General features: G+C 40.7%; 1 protein-coding gene across 1 annotated transcript in view; it reads left to right on the forward strand.

Annotated features, from left to right (window-relative positions):
- Positions 1-19,826, forward strand: part of LOC125447172 (WW domain-binding protein 2-like) — a 31,832-nt gene that overhangs the window by 6,936 nt on the left and 5,070 nt on the right. The window contains exons 2-7 of the mRNA XM_048521364.2: positions 8,421-8,529; positions 9,135-9,270; positions 14,208-14,300; positions 15,981-16,169; positions 17,233-17,331; positions 18,026-18,102. Coding sequence (XP_048377321.1) covers positions 8,421-8,529; positions 9,135-9,270; positions 14,208-14,300; positions 15,981-16,169; positions 17,233-17,331; positions 18,026-18,102 — 703 coding nt within the window. The remainder of the gene's footprint in view (positions 1-8,420; positions 8,530-9,134; positions 9,271-14,207; positions 14,301-15,980; positions 16,170-17,232; positions 17,332-18,025; positions 18,103-19,826) is intronic.

Here is a 19,826-nt window from a genome sequence, read left to right on the forward strand (position 1 = left end):
TTGTCTGTCTTTTTGCATCCGAACACAAGCTACTTCGGTATTTGAAAATTTGCAGTCCTGGAGACTGCAATTGTCAACTAACATCCTAAATTCTCACCACCTGGAGGGCCAGTCATTGGCACAGCTGAAGATGATTGGGCCAAGGATATTGCTCTGAGAAAATTTGGGCTTTTCTGGTGCGGTGGTAATGTCCCTACATTTGGGTGAGGAGGAACAGGTTTAAATTGTATCCGCTCCAGAGTTGTGTAATAATAGTATCTCTGAACAAGCTTCTTCAGAAAATATCTTAAGAAATTGCAACCTCAGTGTATTTTATTCCCATCTTTATTGGAAGCTGACCTTACTGAGTATGTATACACTAAGGATTTACAGTTATCTTGGAGTAATCTGCTTACTGGTTTAAATATGATCTCACACAATGCTATGCAATCAGAGGATAGTATAGACTGGTAGCTTATGTACAGGAACAAATTGTAATGCGCTGTTAACTACTGATGTGAGTTACAAAAATTCAGCAAAAGATTTAACAATTGTGCATATATTCTTAGTTACCTTGCATATAAATATTTTTGATGGAAAAAGAAAGTCTTTAAGTTTTCAAAAGATGAAGTTCATATTAAAAAATACGGTAAATGCAAATTTCCTAATTTTAAAACCCATTGTTAATACTATACATTGTAACAATTCATTTTGACAGCCACAGTCAGGCTAAAGCAAACACGTACCTGGTGTAAATGTGTATCAAAGATTTTAGATAGAAATATTAATGAAGTTATCCAGTGTGAGAAATTTTGGTTGCTGTGGTTCAAAGTTAAACCGAATGTTTGAAGACTGCTTGCATGTTTATGTTGCACACAGTCCTATAGGGAATTGTTTTTTAATGGATCAGTATAAGTCTTGCAATCAACTTGAAAGTAGGCATGAATAATCAGACAAAGACAAAGTTCCAGTTTCCCAGCCGCTATCTAGTGTGCGGATTCATTCACAGCCATGATGTTCCCTCACTTGTGAAAAATGGACACCAGGAGGAAATAACTAAATGAATCATGAGCATTGCTCATCTTTTAATAGCACTGTCCTCTTGAGCTTGATCTGCCATTTAATGTGATCATGGTTGATCTGTGACCTGCTTCTCCATACCTTTCCCATATCCTTGAATACCTATGGCTAACAAATTCAAATTGAAATGTAACTGTAAACCTAGCGTTATTTATTCGTGAAAGGAAGTTCCAAGCTTGTGTAGAAATGTTTTATGGATTCATGACTGAAGAGCCTGGCTGCAATTTTTAGACTCTGCTGTGCACCACCCCCATCTCTTCCCCCGCCCCAAAAAAATATCCTTGGCTCACCGACAGAGATTAGTTTACTCAATCTACCTATTTATTGGCTTAACGTTCTCCTTAACATTTAAAAAAAAACTTCAATTACATCTCTCAACATTTAGTTTTAAGGGAATATAAATTTAGTTTGTTAATCTTAGCTTGTAATCTGACTATCATTCTGATAAATTTTTTGCACTCCTGAGGTTATATCTGTTTCTGATGTGATACCCACATCTGCTCACGGGAGCTCCATCTGTAATCTTACCAGGACTTTGTATGCCCAAGGTGTGACTTTTACACCCTTGTGTTCTTGTTCTCTGCATGATACTGACCTTTATGAATACTTTGCATATATCACTGATTTGAATGATCTATGATATCTGAACCCAGTGTTTTTGGAGTTCCTCTGTTTCCAGCTTTTCATCGATTAGCAAATGCCCTGTTCTATCTTCATTGTATCCAGTTAGATTGACCTCAAATTTGCCAACATTGAAATCCAATTGCTCATTTTAATGAACCTTTCACTATCGCTCAATGTTGTCTTTTGATGTACACTGCACACAATATTCCTTATCTTTGTCTCTGTCAATTATGGAAATCTGGATTTCAGTCCATGGTCTCCAAACTGTAGATAGCATTTGACTGGTCAGTTGTAGACGTCCGATCATTGATCTCCATCACAGTCCCTTTATACACCAGCAGTGTTCCTTCTAAGCACTTCGAGCATCATGTTTAGACAAATTCAGCTTCAAGAAGCTGCTTCCTTATTTGGAGGTCAGAAGTCCGTATAGGACGAGGAAAATTTTCAAGGAATGTTGGCATGCCGTACATCCAAAATCTGAGTGACGCAAGCTGACCCGTCGTCCACAAAATGAATTGCAACTGTTGGTGTGACTCCTCCCTGTGCCTTCACTCGTGAAACTAGCCAACATTTTAGATGTTGCTGACATGTGAATCCACAGGCCTACCTGTGGCAAGACCAGTGTAGAGTGATGTCGTGGACTGCAAGGTGAAATGAGCACAGGGGAAAGTAACTTCCAAACCTGCATTTAAAGCTTGATTGCTTGAAATTGCACAATTAATGTTTCAGTTCAATGGATTTTTGTTTTTTGTATATAAAATGTGTTGCTCATCATGAGCAGTGCATGTCTGTAACCTAAGCTATGTTCTTAGTTGTAGCCAAGTAGCTAATGCTGCCTTTTATCTCGGCAAAAAAAAACCACATCCCTGGCCAGTAAAAGCAACGAGTAACGAATCTGGACCATCTGAAGAAAAACAATTCACAAAATAGGAAAATTAATTTGTTTCACAACTACAAAAGTTGAGTATTTGCCTTCCTGTCTTAAAATATTTTAATAAGTAAAAGGGGGAATTTGGCATGATGATTTACAGTAAATTCAAGGATCACTTTTCCTTGAGCATCATGCTTTTGACAAAATGTTGACAAAGTGAAGGCTGTTTTGTAAGCTCGATGGCCAGTTTTTTTCTCTTTCTATCCCAAAGGTAAGACCCCACAAAATATAATGTTTGCTATCTTGCAAAACACATCATTCACAGATTTTAAGGTAATAACAGAGCCAGTAACTGTGGCTGCTGACTATTCAAAAACAAAGAAGAAATAATAACAGCCATCCAGAACATGTCGCTTGGTGCTTCTGTAGTACTAAAGCAAGTAGAATCCTTGTTTGAATACGTCTTTCAGCAACAACACCAGGAATTGAAGACCTGAATGCTTCTCGCTGCAGTCTGTTGAATCATCAGTCAGTGACTGACTGCCTGTTTGGTTTTGAGCGTGTGGCATTTGAGAATGTACAACTTAAAAAGTTACCCCTTTTTTCCCCTTAAATACAGAATTAAAGGTAATATTGACAACAAATTCAAAAAGCACATAATAATGAAATGTATTCCCATCAAGAAACAATCATCACAACTGAGTGCAGCTGTTCAAATGTGGGTTTTGATTTATTTTGCAGAATTGATCCTGATTTTCCCCCCCCCCCTTATCAATTGCCACTATAAATCCGCCCAGCAAGTATTAATGAGTAAATTTGTAGACTAACAGCAACTTTCATGGCATGAGTAAAGATTCTAAACTCTATATTTGAGGAAGAGCCCTTTAGCTCCGCTTGGTTAAATCCTTACTTGATGAATGTGATAATACCTACAGTGAGCTAATCCTCTGGTGGTTAAGTTGACAGAAGATCCTGCAAATATTTCTAGATCTGATGTCTGAAGTTATTACTTTCTTCTGAACTGAAGAAATGAAATATGCAGTGAGCTGTCAGACAATATGTGGCTGCTTGACTTTGTAAGGAACCCAGACATAATGTCCAAGCTAAATAGGCTGAACTATGAACCGCAGGAAATAGACAGATGTACCATAAATAATCAATCCTGTGAATTCATTCAGATTGAAATAGGGTCTATGGCCCTTGTGAAAATACAAGACAAACAATATTCCTTATCTTTGTCTCTGTCAATTATGGAAATCTGTGAAAATACAAGACAAAAATGGTTCCACCCATAAAACATCTATACACACCTAAACAGTTAGAGGAATTCAACAGGCAGTTTCAAGAATGAGATGTGATAGAACAAATTGTAATATTTGTCTTAAATCTATTTCAAGTATACATTGATGGATTGGCTTCCTAATTCTGTCTCGATTTACAAAGCAGTAGAGTAGTATGGAAATAATAAAATGCAAAATGATATTGAGCTGAAAATCCAATCAAGGGTAGTAACCTTGAGCATTCCTATCATTCTGTGAGTCATAGAGTTGTATAACATGGAAACAGATCCTTTAGTCCGACTTATCTATGCTGACCAGATATCCTAAGTTAATCTAGTCCCACTTGCCAATTTTTGGCCCATATCACTCTTAAACCCTTCTGATTCATATACCTATCCAGAGGCCCTTTTATAAGTGTTGTAATTGTACCAGCCTCCACCACCTCTCCTGGTAGCTCAGTCCATACACTAACCAACCTCTGCATGGAAAAGGTTGCTCCTCGGGTCCCTTTTTAAGTCTTTCCCCTCGCATCTTAAACCTATGCCCTCTAATTTTGGACTCCCCTACTCTTGGGGTGGGGTGGGGGAGGGGGGGGGAGACCTTGGCTATTCACCCTATCCATGCCTCATGATTTTATAAACCTCCTACAAGGTCCCTACTTAGTCTCTGATGCTCCAGGGAAAATGACTCTCCCTATAGCTCAAACCCTCCAATCACAGCAACATCCTTATCTTTTCTGAACTCTTTCAACTTTAACAACATCTTTCTTAAGGCAGGAAGACCAGAATTGAACGCAATATTCTAAAAGTGGTCTTACCGATGTACTGTACAGCCACAACATAATGTTCCAATTCTTATACTCAGTGCACTCACTGAAGCCAAGTGTGCCAAACACTGCTTTCGTCACCCTGCAACTTTCACTCTCAAGGAAAGGTCTCTGTTCGGTAACATTCCCCAGGGCCTTGTACAGTTAATGATCAGTACTGCCCTGGTTTGCCTTACCAAAATACAACACCTAACATTTTTCTTCTATTATAGAATCCCTCCAGTGTCTCCCAACTTCAAGCCAATTTTGTATCCAGTTGGTTAGCTCCCCTGGATTCCATGTGATCTATCCTTGCTAATCAGTCTACCACACAGAACCTTGTTACATGCCTTGCTGAAGTCTGTATAGACAACATTTGTTCAGCCTTCAATATTCTTAACCACCTCTTTTTTTCAAAAAAGAAATACATCAATCGTTGGTGAGACACAATTTTCCATGTGCCAAGCCATGCTGACTGTCCCTAATCAGTCCTTGCCTTTCCAAATGCGTGTAAATCTCATCCTTCAGCATCCCCTCCAACAAGTCACTTACCAATGATGTCACCGGTCTATAGTTCCCTGGTTTTACCTTACCACCTTTCTTAAATAATGGTACCATGTTAGCTAACATTTTGTCTTGCACCTCGCCTTTGGGTACCTATGGTATAAATATCTCAAGTGGCCTGTCAATCTCTTGCCTAGCTTCCCACAAAGTTCTGGGGATTTATCTACATTAATGCAATTTTTTTTTAGTTGCCCAGGACCACCTCTGTAGTAAGGATACTCTTTAAAGCAATTCACTATTTATTTTCCCACGTTCCTAGCTTCCATGTCCTCCACAATAAATATTGACATGAAATATTTAGTGTTCTGACCATTTCCTGTGGTTCCATACACAGATGGCCTCATTGATCTTTAAGGGGCCCTATTCTCTCCCTAGTTACTCTCTTACCCTTAATATTTGTTGAATCCTTTCACACTCAATATAAATCTGACCTGGTTGCTTTCTTACATTTCTGAACCATTATCTCTGTGCTTTTGGTACCAGTTTGCAGGCACTCCAAAATAGCCTTATTTACTACCTCATATTCTCCTAATCCCTCTGGCAGCGCTACAAGCACCTCACTAGCCCTGCCTACCAATTTGGTCTGATTTAACGTCACCTACACAGTCTCTGGCCAGTTTGTCTGTTTATTCAATTACTCCAAAGAAATGAAAGAGGCTTCGAGATCTTTTTCATCAAATTTTGATAACATTTGGACGTATTTTGTATATATGCCTACCAGGCTGTTTAGCTATGATGAGTCTGCTCATCACTTCTATCTTGTACTTTTACTTCTGTCATTAGAAGTCTTTTTGCTTAAGTTCTAACTTCTTCATTTCCAACTCAAACATTCTTTCCCTTTTTTTTCTGCCATGGCTGTCTTTTCTTTTTCTTCAGCTAGGACTTTTTTTTTCCTCCCCTCTCCCTTTTCCTTTGTGCTCCAACTCCAACTGTCTCATTTTGTAATTTAGTTCTTTCTGAACTCCACTGCCCTTGACTGTTTCTCTGATACCTAAATGCTAGACTAACTCCAAAACCACTTATCTATCTTATTGTCCCCTGTTAAAACTATTGTAGTCTGTCTGCTAATTCAAAAAGTATCACTCTTTTTTTTGTTGGTCTTTCAGAGCTTTCTTAACAAATTTGGGAAGCATCCTTTGACTCTTCAGCAATGTTAAGAGCCACTTGCTCACTTTTTTTATTTTAATCAACATTAAGCAACTGAAATTAAGCAGATTTTCTACTTCTCACTTAAATTTTATTTAAAGATCTAGGGCACTGGTCCCTAAGTCTATTTAAATCTGCTGGGACCATTCATATGCCACATCCTGTCTGCATTGCCCCAATCTGGTATAAAGCATAGGTTGACAACCAGACCGCCGCCCCCCCCCCCCCCGCCCCCCCAAAACTAAAACTGAAACGCCCAAAGAGGAGAACCTTGCCTCAGAATTTGTAAAAAGGAGTGTGATAAGTGGTGTAACCTGCCTTTCAGCAGCTTCTGGTGGTTAGATAAAATATATCCCTGACAGTCACACTAAATCAACTAATAACAATTTATTTATCTAACTCAAGCAGTGAACAAATTAACTAAACTATTAATGAACCAAATAAATCACTTCTTACTAACTAACTATCCCTGAATAAAGCATGATTGTAATGGTATGCTGTTCCAATAAATTAGGTCCAGTCTCTCTAATATAAAAGAAAATAGAATTTAGTATCTTGAAATTACAGCCAGGCTACATGTGTTCCAGAACGTTCTGTGCCTTGTCTGTCAATTCTTCTGCCAGGAATGTTAATAGCTGTGCTGTTGATACTGTTGTTATTTAGACGTAGTGGAGGCTCTGAGGGCTGGAGATTCTGTTGAGAGCTGAAGGCAGTTAGCTCTGGGGCTTTGTCCAACTGATACTACAACAAATTCTTACAATAGGCTTGATCCTGTGATGTCAAAACCATCAAATTTAAATTTGATAGGTTTTTGGTATCTGAGTACAGGTTCAAATGGATAGGCTTTTGAACTTAGCCAGTTATCTTGGTTGGAAATCTGCTGCTTGACCTGGTAGCTGTATGGCCTTTCAATACAAATGTTTCAATGCGGGTGCTCTGTGTAACTGCATATTTTCAAGTTGCTGCTTACAGAGATCCATTTTAAATGTCTTCGTGCAGAAAAAGCACCTTCCCTTTTAAAGGGACCACACCATGCTGTTCCCCTTAACATCTTACAAATACTCAATTCTAACTTCCTGCCTCCCAATCTACAAATACTCTACCCAGCTTTGCAACAGATGTATTAGTCAGTTTAAATATTTCATCTTTTTAAAATTATTGGACACATTCTACCAGTTGAGTGGTAGATCCAGCAGCAAACAATTACTTGTACCTATTTTTCGCTAAACAATGTGCTTATTGAATGATGTTTGACATTTCTTGGTCAAGTAATTGATATTCACATAATTTTGGCATTCATGTGTGGAATCAGGTGTTATTTTTGAGATTTGTTGCCAATCAGGAAAATTATTTTCTGAGATAACACGGTGTGGAGCTGGATGAACACAGCAGGCCAAGCAGCATCAGAAGAGCAGGAAAACTGACGTTTTGGGTCAAGATCCTTCTTCAGAAATGGATTATCTTCTGATTTCAGTAGTTGAGAACTATGCCCAATTGTCTCATGTATATATCTGTGGGGCCAAGTAGGGGTATAAATTCAGTTTTTTGTTTTCAAGATATTCATTGGCCAAAATATACCCGTTTTGATTTCCACTCATTTCCCTTTCATTCCAGAGAGCCTTTTTGTAGACTGATCATTCCATGAGTGCCAGCAGCCCTCTTTCATCTGTCATTGACCCTAAACAATGGTTCTCCAAAAACCTTTGAAATGTGAAAGCTGTCCAACCACTTATTTCTGAATTTGTAGATTGGGGTGCTGAGGCCAAAAGTAGCTCTTTGCTGTTCACCATGATGATGATGATCAGTGTTTCATGGCTGTCTAATCACTTTTGCCTATTTGGTTGTTCGAGGAGAAAGCCTAATAGTTTGAGTTGAAACAGGATCTCTCCTGTTTATAGTATTATAAAGTCAGAGGTAAATCTATCTTGCATTTTCCATAAAATGCACTATTGATAGAGGCCATGCCAGACTGAAAATAGATCAATTATGTTTGTGGGACAAAAATCTTTCTTTTGATATATAAAATTTGTTGCGCCCACAGTCCAATATGTTTTCTTTTTCTCTTCTGCAGCATTTTAAAGGAGTGCAAGGATGTGGAGCTCTCATTCAGTGATATGACTGTTAAGTCTGATTTCTTTAAGGGCACCAAGAAGGGAACATTATACTTGACACCTTACAGGGTAAGTTTCTCTTTCAATAATTGTCTCTGTCATAATACTCAGAAAATAACTGTTTCTTAAAGGCAACAAATTTTATTACTGTTGGCCTCTAAGCAGATGTCACTGGTGTGGCTCACTGCTGAAGCCTGTATTGCTCATTTCAGGTATAATATGCTTGAAATGCAGCTTTAAGAAAATAATCAGATCAGATTCATACAAGTTCTGAGGAGGGGTCACAGGACCTGAAACGTTAACTTTTTTTCCCCTTCACAGATGCTGCCAGACCTGCTAAGCTTTTCAAGCAACTTTTTGTTTTTGCTCCAGATTTGTGCACCATTTCATTGATCTCTGAGGCGTATACTTAAGTGTAATATGGAGGAGTGAGGTGGAGAGGTGAATAATTTCCCAGTACTTATTGCCAAGGGCTAAACTTGTTGGATGGATGCTCTAATACTGGGCAGCTATCAACATCCTTAGTGCCTGGACCTCCAGGAAATGGGACCAGAAAATTGGATGTGTTTTTTAATTGCGAGTTTCTGTGCTTTCACTATATTTGTGGAATGTGAACAAAGGGAAGCTATATGAAAGACAACATTGATTCTGGATGTGTGATGTTTTCATTTCAGGTGATCTTCCTGTCAAAAGGGACTAACTTTATGCAGTCATTTATGATGCCCTTTTACCTTGTGAAAGACTGTTCTATTGAGCAACCTGTTTTCTCTGCTAATTATATCAAGGGGACTATTCGGGCAGAACCTGGCGGTATGTAAGATAATCCCAAGAAGTAAAGTTCATGTTGGGAACGTGGGAGGGGGGTGCGTGTGTGTGTGTGTGTGTGTGTGTGTGTGTGTGTGCGCGCGCGCGCGTGTGTGTTTCTTTTTGCGACAGGACATTAATGTCAAAGGGCATCCTAATCTAATCTAATCAGTTGTAAGGGAGCTGCAGATGCTGGAGAATTCCAAGATAATAAAATGTGAGGCTGGATGAACACAGCAGGCCAAGCAGCATCTCGGGAGCACAAAAGCTGACGTTTCGGGCCTAGACCCTTCATCTGATGAAGGGTCTAGGCCCGAAACGTCAGCTTTTGTGCTCCTGAGATGCTGCTTGGCCTGCTGTGTTCATCCAGCCTCACATTTTATTATCTTGGAATTCTCCAGCATCTGCAGTTCCCATTATCTCTGATACTATTTTAACCTCACTGCGAAGCCTCTTCCAGGGATGCCTAACCTGAAGAAGTTACCCTCCTCCCTCCGGACCAACCTCAGGGAATCTCTCTCCCATTGCAACTCTCTTGTAATCTCTTCGGCCTTGAAACAGCTCGACCATGTCCTGAAGCAAACCAGGTACCACAGCCACATCACCTTCCTCAGCACCTGCCTACGGAACCAGATCATCCCCAAGGGACTACAGTCCACATTTCAGCCTTCCCAATTTGGCCCCAACCGTGACCACCTCTACACCCAGAATATTCAGACCCTTCAGAAGCGTTTCTCCCTGCGACTCCTGAAACAGACACTTGCAGCCATGCGCCGGCACCTCCAGGCACTGCAATCCAGCCTGCCCCAGCTCAGAGCCTCCCTCTCCCAGACCTGCAAAGGACCTCTGCTGTTTTTTAACCTCCGCAGGATCCACAGACTGAATACCCAGTTTCACTCAGCCTTACTGGACACCAAAAATCGTAAGTACAACCAACTCACTGGCCCCTGCCACCCACAAGAGGATTCCTGCACCTCCCAAATCCCGACTCTGTCCCTGCCCCTCCCCCACCACGCACCCGCCGCCATTGACCATGAGGACACGGCCGGAGACCCCACCGATGACGTCACATCCGCCTCCGCCGGCCACAGAACTTCTGGAACCGCTGCTGCAGTCACCACCTCCACGTCCAGGTACAACACCCCACACACCACCCTCACCGCAGCTGCTGTCGCCCACCCCGATACTCCAACCGCCGACGGAACCCCGCCCACGGCCGACGACCTCATCGCTCCGCCCACAACCTCCACAGCCAGCAACCCCAGAGAAGACAGCCACACTGAGCCCTGCCGCATCTTCACCATCCCCCCAGACCTCCCACTGACTGAGGACGAACGGTCAGTCCTTAGTAAGGGGCTCACCTTTGTCCCCCTACAACCACACATCAACGAATACCAGTCACGGTTGGACATAGAGCAGTTTTTCCGCCGTCTTCGCCTCCATGCCTACTTCTTCAACTGGGAACCTAACCCTCCTTCCACTGACCCCTTCACCCGCTTCCAACACAAGTCGTCCTCCTGGACACCACCCCCAGGCCTCCTACCCTCCCTCGACCTCTTCATCTCCAACTGCAGTCGAAAGCTCTCTGATGAAGGGTCTAGGCCCGAAACGTCAGCTTTTGTGCTCCTGAGATGCTGCTTGGCCTGCTATGTTCATCCAGCCTCACATTTTATAATCTAATCAGTTTTTATTTTTGGTCACTTTCCCTGGTTATGCCAAATTAACTGACTGGGATGATAAACTCCCCTTTGCACCCATCTAGCAAACAAAACTAAAAGGCAATATATGTTCCACAAGAGAGGTCACCAAAGAATTTCTTCCTGGACTCTTTTTATTGGATTTATCCAGAGTGCTACTCAAATGACAAACTTGTTATCAAATTGAGTAATTGAGGGAAAATAGCATTGATAAATACATGGAGAAAACAATAAAAGGATATGCAGAAAGAGTTGGATGAAGTAAAAGTAAAATAGTGAAGTTGCCACGGTCCCAGAGCTGGGAAGAAGGCTTGTAGACCTGAAATACTAATTGAATCAAATTGCCTTCTGCTCTCTGATGCTGAACATTCTGTACTCAGCAAAGGCCTCAGCTTTATTCCTCTGCATCCCCATCTTAACAAATTTTAGGCATGACATGACACCAAACCCTTCTTCCACTGTCTTTGCCTTCGTGCTCATTTCTTTGGACAAGAATTCTCTTGCCGGCCCACAGACCCCTTTACCCAGTTCCAGCACACACTCTCCCTCCATGTGGGCCCCTCCCTTCAGCCTTTTACCCACACTCGATCTCTTCATTGGGAACTGTCGACGTGATATTAGTTGCCTGCATTTCTCCGCCACCCCCCTCACTGAATCAACCTATCTCCCTCCAAACTGACTGCACTCCAGTCTAACCCTGACTTTTAAGGGTGGTGCTGTTGTAGTTTCGTGTACTGACCTTGCAGAGGCTGAGTGCCAGTGTGGGTCAGTGGGCACAGTGATAATGAATGAATGAAACTTAATGTAATTTTGTTTGTTTCATATTTGTGCACTTCTCAGAGTGTGGGATTTTTGGCAGAATTTTTTTTACTCCTTCATGGGAGGTCGGCATTGCTGGCTAAGTCAGCATTTATTGCCCAGAGGGCAGTTCAGAGTCAACCAAATTGCTGTGGGTTTGGAGCCACATGTAGGCCAGACCAGGTAGGGATGGTTGTTCCCTTCCCTAAAGGGCATTAGTGAACCCAATGGGTTTTTCTGACAATTGATAATTGTTTCACAGCCATCATTAGACTCCAGATGTCTACTGAATTCAAATTCCACCATCTGCTGTGGCAAGATTTGAATCTGGGTCCCCAGAGCATTACCTGGGTCTCTGGATTAATAGTCCAGAAATAATACCTCTAGGTTGTAGAGAATAATTAGGTTATTAATTTTTGAATTGAATTCAGTACTCTTTCTATAGATCTTCAAAGTACAAGCAAGGATGGTATTAGCAAAGCTTGAATTCAGGTGATAGATTCCAAACTTATGTACTGAGTTAGTCGATTTCCACTGGTGTGTCATTGGGCACAGTGCTCCCATTTTCACTTTGACATTCAGAAAGTGATTCAAGTAGCACTGCTATTTGGCACAAAAACAAAACTGGAGAGGTGGCCCGACTGTGGCTAACAAGGGAAATAGGGGTCTTATTAGCTCCAAGGAAGGGACACACTAATTGGCCAAAAAACACTGCAGATTTGAGGATTGTGAGCATTTTGGATTTCAGCAAAGGAGGACGAAAGGATTGATTTAAGAGGGGAAAATAAAATGAGTAAGCTTGCAGGGAATAGCAAACTGATTACAAAACCTTTTTATGTGGGTATGTGAAGAGAAAATAGTAATGAAGACAAATGTAGATTCCTTTATAGTCAGAAATGGAATTAATAGTAATTAGTATGTAGTTTAGCTCTTGCCTTCAAGTCCCAAAACTGGGGAACCCAGGTCTCATGAGAGGTTGGAACTGAAAGAAATATTAGTAAAGAAATGGTGTTGGGAAAGCTCGATGGGATTGAAGGCCAGTAAATATCCAAGGCCTGATGATCAATATCCTGGCGTATGTAGGAGTTTGGAAGGAAGAGACCCCAGAAATATTGGAAACATAGGTGATCATCTTTCAAGATTCTATACAGATTATGGATTGGAGGGTTGCTGATGTAATGCCACTATTTAAAATAGAGGAAGAGAGAATATGCAGACTAATAGCCCAGTTAGTCTGGTATGTGGTAAATACTGGAGTCCATTATAAAAGATTTAATAGCAGAGCAGTCTTAGAATGTGACAGAATTGTACAGAGCATGAATTTACAAAGGGCAAATTGTGCTTGACAAATCTATTGGACTTTTTTTTTCCAAAGATGTAATTTGTAGAGTTGATCGGGGGAGTCAATGGATGTGGATTAATTGGACTTTAGATTAAGGTCTTGCATAGGAGAGTAACATGTAAAATTTAAGGCGCTTGGGACAGGGATGGTGTACTGATATGCATGGAAAACTGGTTGGCTGTCAGGAAATAGTGTGAGTAAACCAGGAATCCTCTGTGTGTCGCCCTCGCCCTCGGAATACTGAAGAAATCAGTGGTTGGAACCCAACTATTTACAATATATTAATGATTTTAGATGAGGGAACAATATGTACTGGGTTGGATAGTGAGCTGAGGAGGATCTTGAGACGCTTCTGCAACTTGGACAAGTTGGGTCAGTAGGCAAATGTATGGTAGATGAAGTATATCCACTTTGGCAGCAAAAGCAGGAAGGCAAATCATTCACCGAATAGTGATTAGGCTCAAAGGGGAGGTGCAACAATCATGGGTGTCCTTGGCACCTGTTGCTGAAAGTAAGCATGTTCATGCAACAGGTGGTGAGGAAGGCCTTCATGGTGAGAGGATTTGAGTACTGGACCTTGGAAGTTCTGTTGTGATTGTACAGGACTTGGTGAGATCAAACCTGGAATATTGCGTGCAGTTTTGGTTCCTTTTCCTGAGGAAGGAGTTCTGGCTATGGTGGCAGTGCAGTGAAGATTTACCAGACTAATTCTGGGATGACAGGACTGCTGTATGAAGAGAGATTGGATCATGAGGCCACTTAAGACTGAAGACCAATTTCTTCCCCCAGATTGTGGCTAGCCTGTGGGATTCTCTGCCATGGAGTGGTTGAGGCTAAAATATTGAATGCACTCAGATTGCCATAGCTCTTGGGACAATGGAGTATGGGGAGAAAGCAGGAACAGGATATTGAGTTGGATGATCATCCGTGATCATGTAGAATGGTGGAGCTGATTTTGAAGGGCTGAACAGCCTCCTTTTGAATCATATTTTGCATGTTTAAATGCACCACCAACCTAACTTTTTTTGTTTTGAATAAGTGTTATGCTGACCTAAAGAACAACCCAAATCTTCGTCCTAGTCATAATTTGTTTGCTTGGTTTCCAGGAGGTTGGGAAGGACAGGCCTCATTCAAATTGGTTTTTAACAGCGGTGGAGCCATTGAATTTGGACAACTAATGTTCAAAGTTGCTCAACAAGGTAGGTTAGAGATGGCTGCACTAAATCCTGCCAGTTTTATACAGAGGTGTAATTTGTAATCATGTGAATGATCTTCACTTGGATGGAAATATATTCTAGTTGTTAATATCCAAATACAACCCAAGGTCCTTGAGTGGAAGTATTTCCGTAGATTGGGTGCAACCAGATCAGGTGAAGCATCTCTTCAAACTAAAATCAATATCTTTGGTAAAAGTAATCAAGAAATCTGACATTTTTAACGTACAGAATTTAAATACATTTTAAGCCCAAGTAATGACCCTTTGCTTGTTGTCTGTCCTGATAGAATTGAGAACTGTAGAAAATGAGGTGAGCACCAGGTTTCAGTATTGGTATTTGCATGGTATGTGGAAGTGTCACAGATCCAGAAGCACAACAAAAACCCCTAGTTCTACTCCAAATATGAGAATTGTAGCATTCTCCTTTGCCTGAAAGCATCATAAATACACTCAGGAGTAACCCTGTTGATTTGGCTTTGTTGTTTAGTATGATCATGGCTTACTTTCAGTTTCAAATTCACTTCCTGCCATGTCCCAAAATCCCTTGAATCCTAAGAGATCAAAAATCACTACCTTCTGTCAAAAAGATTCTCTCCAGGCCCAAAGAAGGATGCACTTGCCTTGGAGTGGATGTAGTGCAATCAAGAGATTGACTCCTTACATGGGAGGCTTGACCTTTCAAGGAGCGATGTGGTAAAATAGGCACGTGTTCTCATGAATTAGAAATAATAAAAGATGCCCTTCTTGAAATACCTAGAATTTATTAGAGTTGACAGAATATTTGTTGAGAGGCTAATTTTCCTGACTGGGGAGTTTAAAACTAAGGTCCTTAGATTGAGGATTATGAGGTCAGCCAGTTGGGATCGAAGTGAAGCAAAATGCACTCTTTCCAGTCAGTAACAATGTCTTCAGTGAATTCTCCAACCTCAGGAACACGGATGCTCAGTTATTGTGTGTCTGTCTGGAACTGAGATAGCTGGGTCCCATACACTAAGGGAATCTTCGGATATGTGCTTAAGGTGGGAAAGTCAAAGCAGAAGATCTGACGTGATTCTAATTTAATGGTGGAATAGGCCTGACAAGGCAGTGTACCTGAGTGTTGCTCCTATATCTAATGTTCTTAATTGTGCTTAAGGACTTCTGATTATTTCAGCTCAGGTTTGATATGCAGTGCTGGTTTTCATGCTACGTCCACCTGAACTTATATACACCTGGCAGTGCATTTATAGATTTTTGCCCTCGTGCACTTAAAATACTCTCTATTGACATAATCTAAATTGTGCAAATGTAATGAATTTAGTAAGAATATCATACAAGAAACCTAGCTCTTGACTGTATAATGTTTTGCATAATGTAGGGGTACAGATTTACTAGTGATTGGCATTAGGATTAAGGCCCACTTAGTAACATTTCACCAATCTTTCAATATAAAGGAACTGCAAGTAGTATTCTTCTGCTTTGGAAAATGTGCACTGAACAAGAGATTTTTCTACGCGTATACCTATCAGTGTTGTAACATGCTATTGATAACCTGTTTTTACCTGAATCACTCTTGCTGTTCAGGTCACAATTGTTACTTTAAGGCGTAGTTGATTCTGTGTCCCAACAACGTGTGGTTTGTCATTGCAAAATCTATTGTCTGCCCTTTTTTTTCCCCCTTTAGCTTCCAGGGGTACTCCTGTACAGAATGCTGCTTATGGATATGTACCAATGGCTGACATGGCTTTTGGATTTGCCCCAGCAAATGGACCGTACCCACCAAATAGTCCATACCCCTATCCGCCATCTCCCATGAATGGAGGTTATGGGCCTCCACCTACACCAATGGGATACCAGTATGGTCCTCCACCAGGTAAACAAAATGAACATTTTTTTCTAAAACAAGAGGTGGTAAACATAATGAGCTTCATACTTGGTTGTAGCAGCAACAAAACTTTTTGTTTATTGACAGATTGGAAGAACATAAGAGTTGTGATATAGTAAAATACCAGTGTGCCAATTCCCATTCTGTTTCATATTACAACAGTATTGGATTTGTTGAATATGAGAATTAACCTGTTAAATAGTCTACAACGGAACTAGTCGTTTTATTTTGTCTTTCGTGAGAAGTGGATGTTGCTGTTGCCCATCCCTAATTTTCCTTGTGTGTTGTGGGGTAAGGAAAGCCATGTGTGATGGAGAACTTCGGGAACTATAGGCCTAAGGTCCCTTATTTCTCCCAAGAATATGACAATTTCCTTGTCATGTTTCAAGTTACCGTTGCCACCTTGCAACATCTTATATTCTGAAAGAAAGGTAGCTAACTTACATTTGTTGAATCAAAATCACCTGTCTACACTCTCCCTACAAAGCCAGTTCTGTAGCCACCTTTTTAACATTCCATATCCCGTTGTCTTAAAGTTTTGGCCTCAAGAAAATTGCTGTTTTTAAGTTTCTAAAGATTGTGTATCAAATTACTTAGTTAATAAAAATCCATTGCAGATGTACTCTGTTAACATCCTTTTGCCTAAATGTTCCTAGTTATAGTTTTAGTATAGTAATACGTTCATAGGAGGGATCAAGTCTGGCATTGCTGAATCGATTTCTATGAGGAGAATAGATGAAAACTAGCAAAAATGCAGGCCACGGTCTCAGTGATTCAGATGGGTGGTGTCAGTTTTATTGCATTGTTGCCCCAGGCGTTTCCACTGCCAGCATAAGATCTTCGAATGAAGTTTTTATCTACAGTATATTGATAACAGTTGCTGCCATAGAAACACCTCCAGATTTTTCTGAAGAAGGGTCTAGGCCCGAAACATCGGCCTTCCTGCTCCTCTGATGCTCCTTGGCCTGCTGTGTTCATCCAGCTCTACACCTTGTCTCTCAAGTGAAATACAAATTGGTTTGTAATCTGTACACGTGTTGTGCATTTTCAGGTGCCTATCCTTCTGCTCCTGCAATGGACATGTATACTCCACCTCCGCCTCCCTATCCTGGACCACCTCCAGTCAGTGTGGTTGACCATGGATTGCCTGGTATGTACATTGCATACTTCAGATGCTTTCAGAATGAGGCCTGTAGTTCATTTACTTGGCAACGTGAATTATTGACTATTATGAAGCTCAGGGAGTGCCTATATTTTCTTTTTGGCACGATCCAAACATGTAAGACAGTCACCAAGAGAAATAGCAGAAAACTCTGCCTCCTTACTCAGTGGTAGAATGTGGGACTTTTTACCACTGAGGAATTGAGATGAATAATGCAGATTACTTTACAGGAAAGCTAAATATACAAATACATATTAAGCCAACTGGGTTATTTTACAGTGATGAAAGTCACTGTTCAGATGGTGTTGAAGAAATTGGCACTGACTTCTGTGTAAATTGCAAGGTGCTTCTGTAGAAAGCCTTGTGTATCACCATTTGAGGTGGCAGTAAACAATTTAGTTTGTCTAGAGTATCCTGATTCTTTCTTTCAGTTTCATTGCTATCAATCTGACCTTTTTATAGAAATGATTGTAGCTGCAGCCTGCTATAAGTATTGACCTATATCACTTAAATTGCAGCAGACTCTGACTTGTAGTATTTGAGGGAAAAGGTCAGGAATGATACTTTGGGAAGGGAGAATTTAGGGATGTTTCTTTAGGTAGGAGAGGAAGAATAGGCTTCAATGGCAGGTGTGGGAATTTTTTGAAGGAAAGTGTTGGTTTAAACTTTGTGACTTTTGCAGGTGGAGCTAAAGCAGCAGAAGCAGCTTCTAGTGCTTACTACAATCCATCTAATCCTCACAGTGTCTATATGCCAATGGTGAGAGTTCATTGCTGCTATTTTAAAGGTTGAATCTTTTTCCAATGACTTGTTTCTTTGAGTCTCCATTTTACAACTTTGGGAAATCCAAATACCTTGTGCACTCTAGCTCTGTCTCTGCATCTCTGCACCTTTCTTTCCCCTGCGCCATCTGCCCTTGTTGTATTCTTATGATGTATCACAGCAGAGGAACTAGCCCTTCGGCCCGCAATGGCGGTGCCAAGTATGATGCCACTCTAATCCCACCTGCCTGCACATGATCAGTATCCCTCTATTCCCTGCATATTCATGTCTCAGATGAAATGCCAGATAAATGTTACTTTTAAATCTGCTTCTGCACCTTCGAAGGTACCAGGCACATATTGCCCTCTGTAAATTTTCTTTTAAAATTGCTTTGTACATCTTTTAAACTTTCCCTCTTTTTATCTTCAATCCACTTCCCCCTAGTATTTGATTTTTGCCACCCTAGGAAAAATTCTCTTGACTATCCACCTCACAATTTTATGTTCTTCTTTTAGGTTCCCCCTCACCCTCCCATATAGTAGTAAAAGCAATCCAAGTTTGTCTAATCTCTCCTTTCCTTTATAGCTAAGACACTCCAATTCAGGCTACATTGTGGTTAAACCTGTTTGCGCCCTCAAGACTCCCCAGCCTTCCTAGAGTGTGGCAACCAGAATCATGTGCACGATGTGGCCCAAATAAAAAAATTTTTTTGAAATGTAAATACAGCTGCAACATGACTTGCCACATTTTATACTTCATGCCCTTACTAATGTAGGCAAGCATGCTGTACTCCTCCACCATCTATCCACTTGTGCTCCCACTTTTGTAGAAATATGGACTTGTATTGCAAGATCCCTCTGAACATCAATGCAGCTAAGGCCCCTGCTACTTACTGTATACTTGCCTTATTCATTTAACCTCCCAGACTTGTTCAGTTTAAACTGTCTGTCATTTCTCAATACAACTGATTACATAACGCTGTATCCTTTTGACAAACGTCCTCACTATTCCCAACTCCACCAACTTTGTCTTCTGTGAACTTCAGATACACACACCAAGGTCCCAGCACTAATTCTGGGGAACACCACTGGTCATGAAGCTCCTTTCTGACTGGAGATCCAATAAATTGTTTTTTTTTAAAAAAGAAAAAAACTCCTGCTTCATAAAACCACGTTGAGTTTGGTTGATAGTGATTTTCCAGATGGCCTGGTATTACTCCCCTATTAATGTCTTCTAGCTAATTCTCAATGAGATGTTGGGCTAACTAGCTTATAGCTTCCAGCTTTACATACTCCCCTCTGTACTCAAATGGAGGTAATCAGTTGCGGTTTTTCCAATCCTTTGGGACTGCTCCAGAACATTTCAGATGATTACAACCAATAAAACTGCAAACTCTGTAGCCACTTCCTTTTAAGACCTTAAGATTGTAGCGTTCAGGCCCTGTGGACTTTTGACCCTTAGTTTATGTAGCAACTTTATAGGAGATTTGTTTCCATTTTCTTCCTTGCTGATTTTCTACTGTTGTTGGATGCTTTGTCTCTTATAATGAAGACACATTTAAAAAGTATGTGTTCAAAGTCTCTGCCACTTCCTTTGTTTCCCTTTATTAATTTCTCAATCTTGGCCTGTAAGGAGCCAATGTGTACTTCATGCACACTTTTTCTAATTTTTACATTGTTGTATTCATTGTCTGTTCACACACTTTACGTGTACAAATTATG

The sequence above is a fragment of the Stegostoma tigrinum genome, chromosome 38 (assembly GCF_030684315.1).
Source record: "Stegostoma tigrinum isolate sSteTig4 chromosome 38, sSteTig4.hap1, whole genome shotgun sequence".
Lineage (NCBI taxonomy): Eukaryota > Metazoa > Chordata > Chondrichthyes > Orectolobiformes > Stegostomatidae > Stegostoma > Stegostoma tigrinum.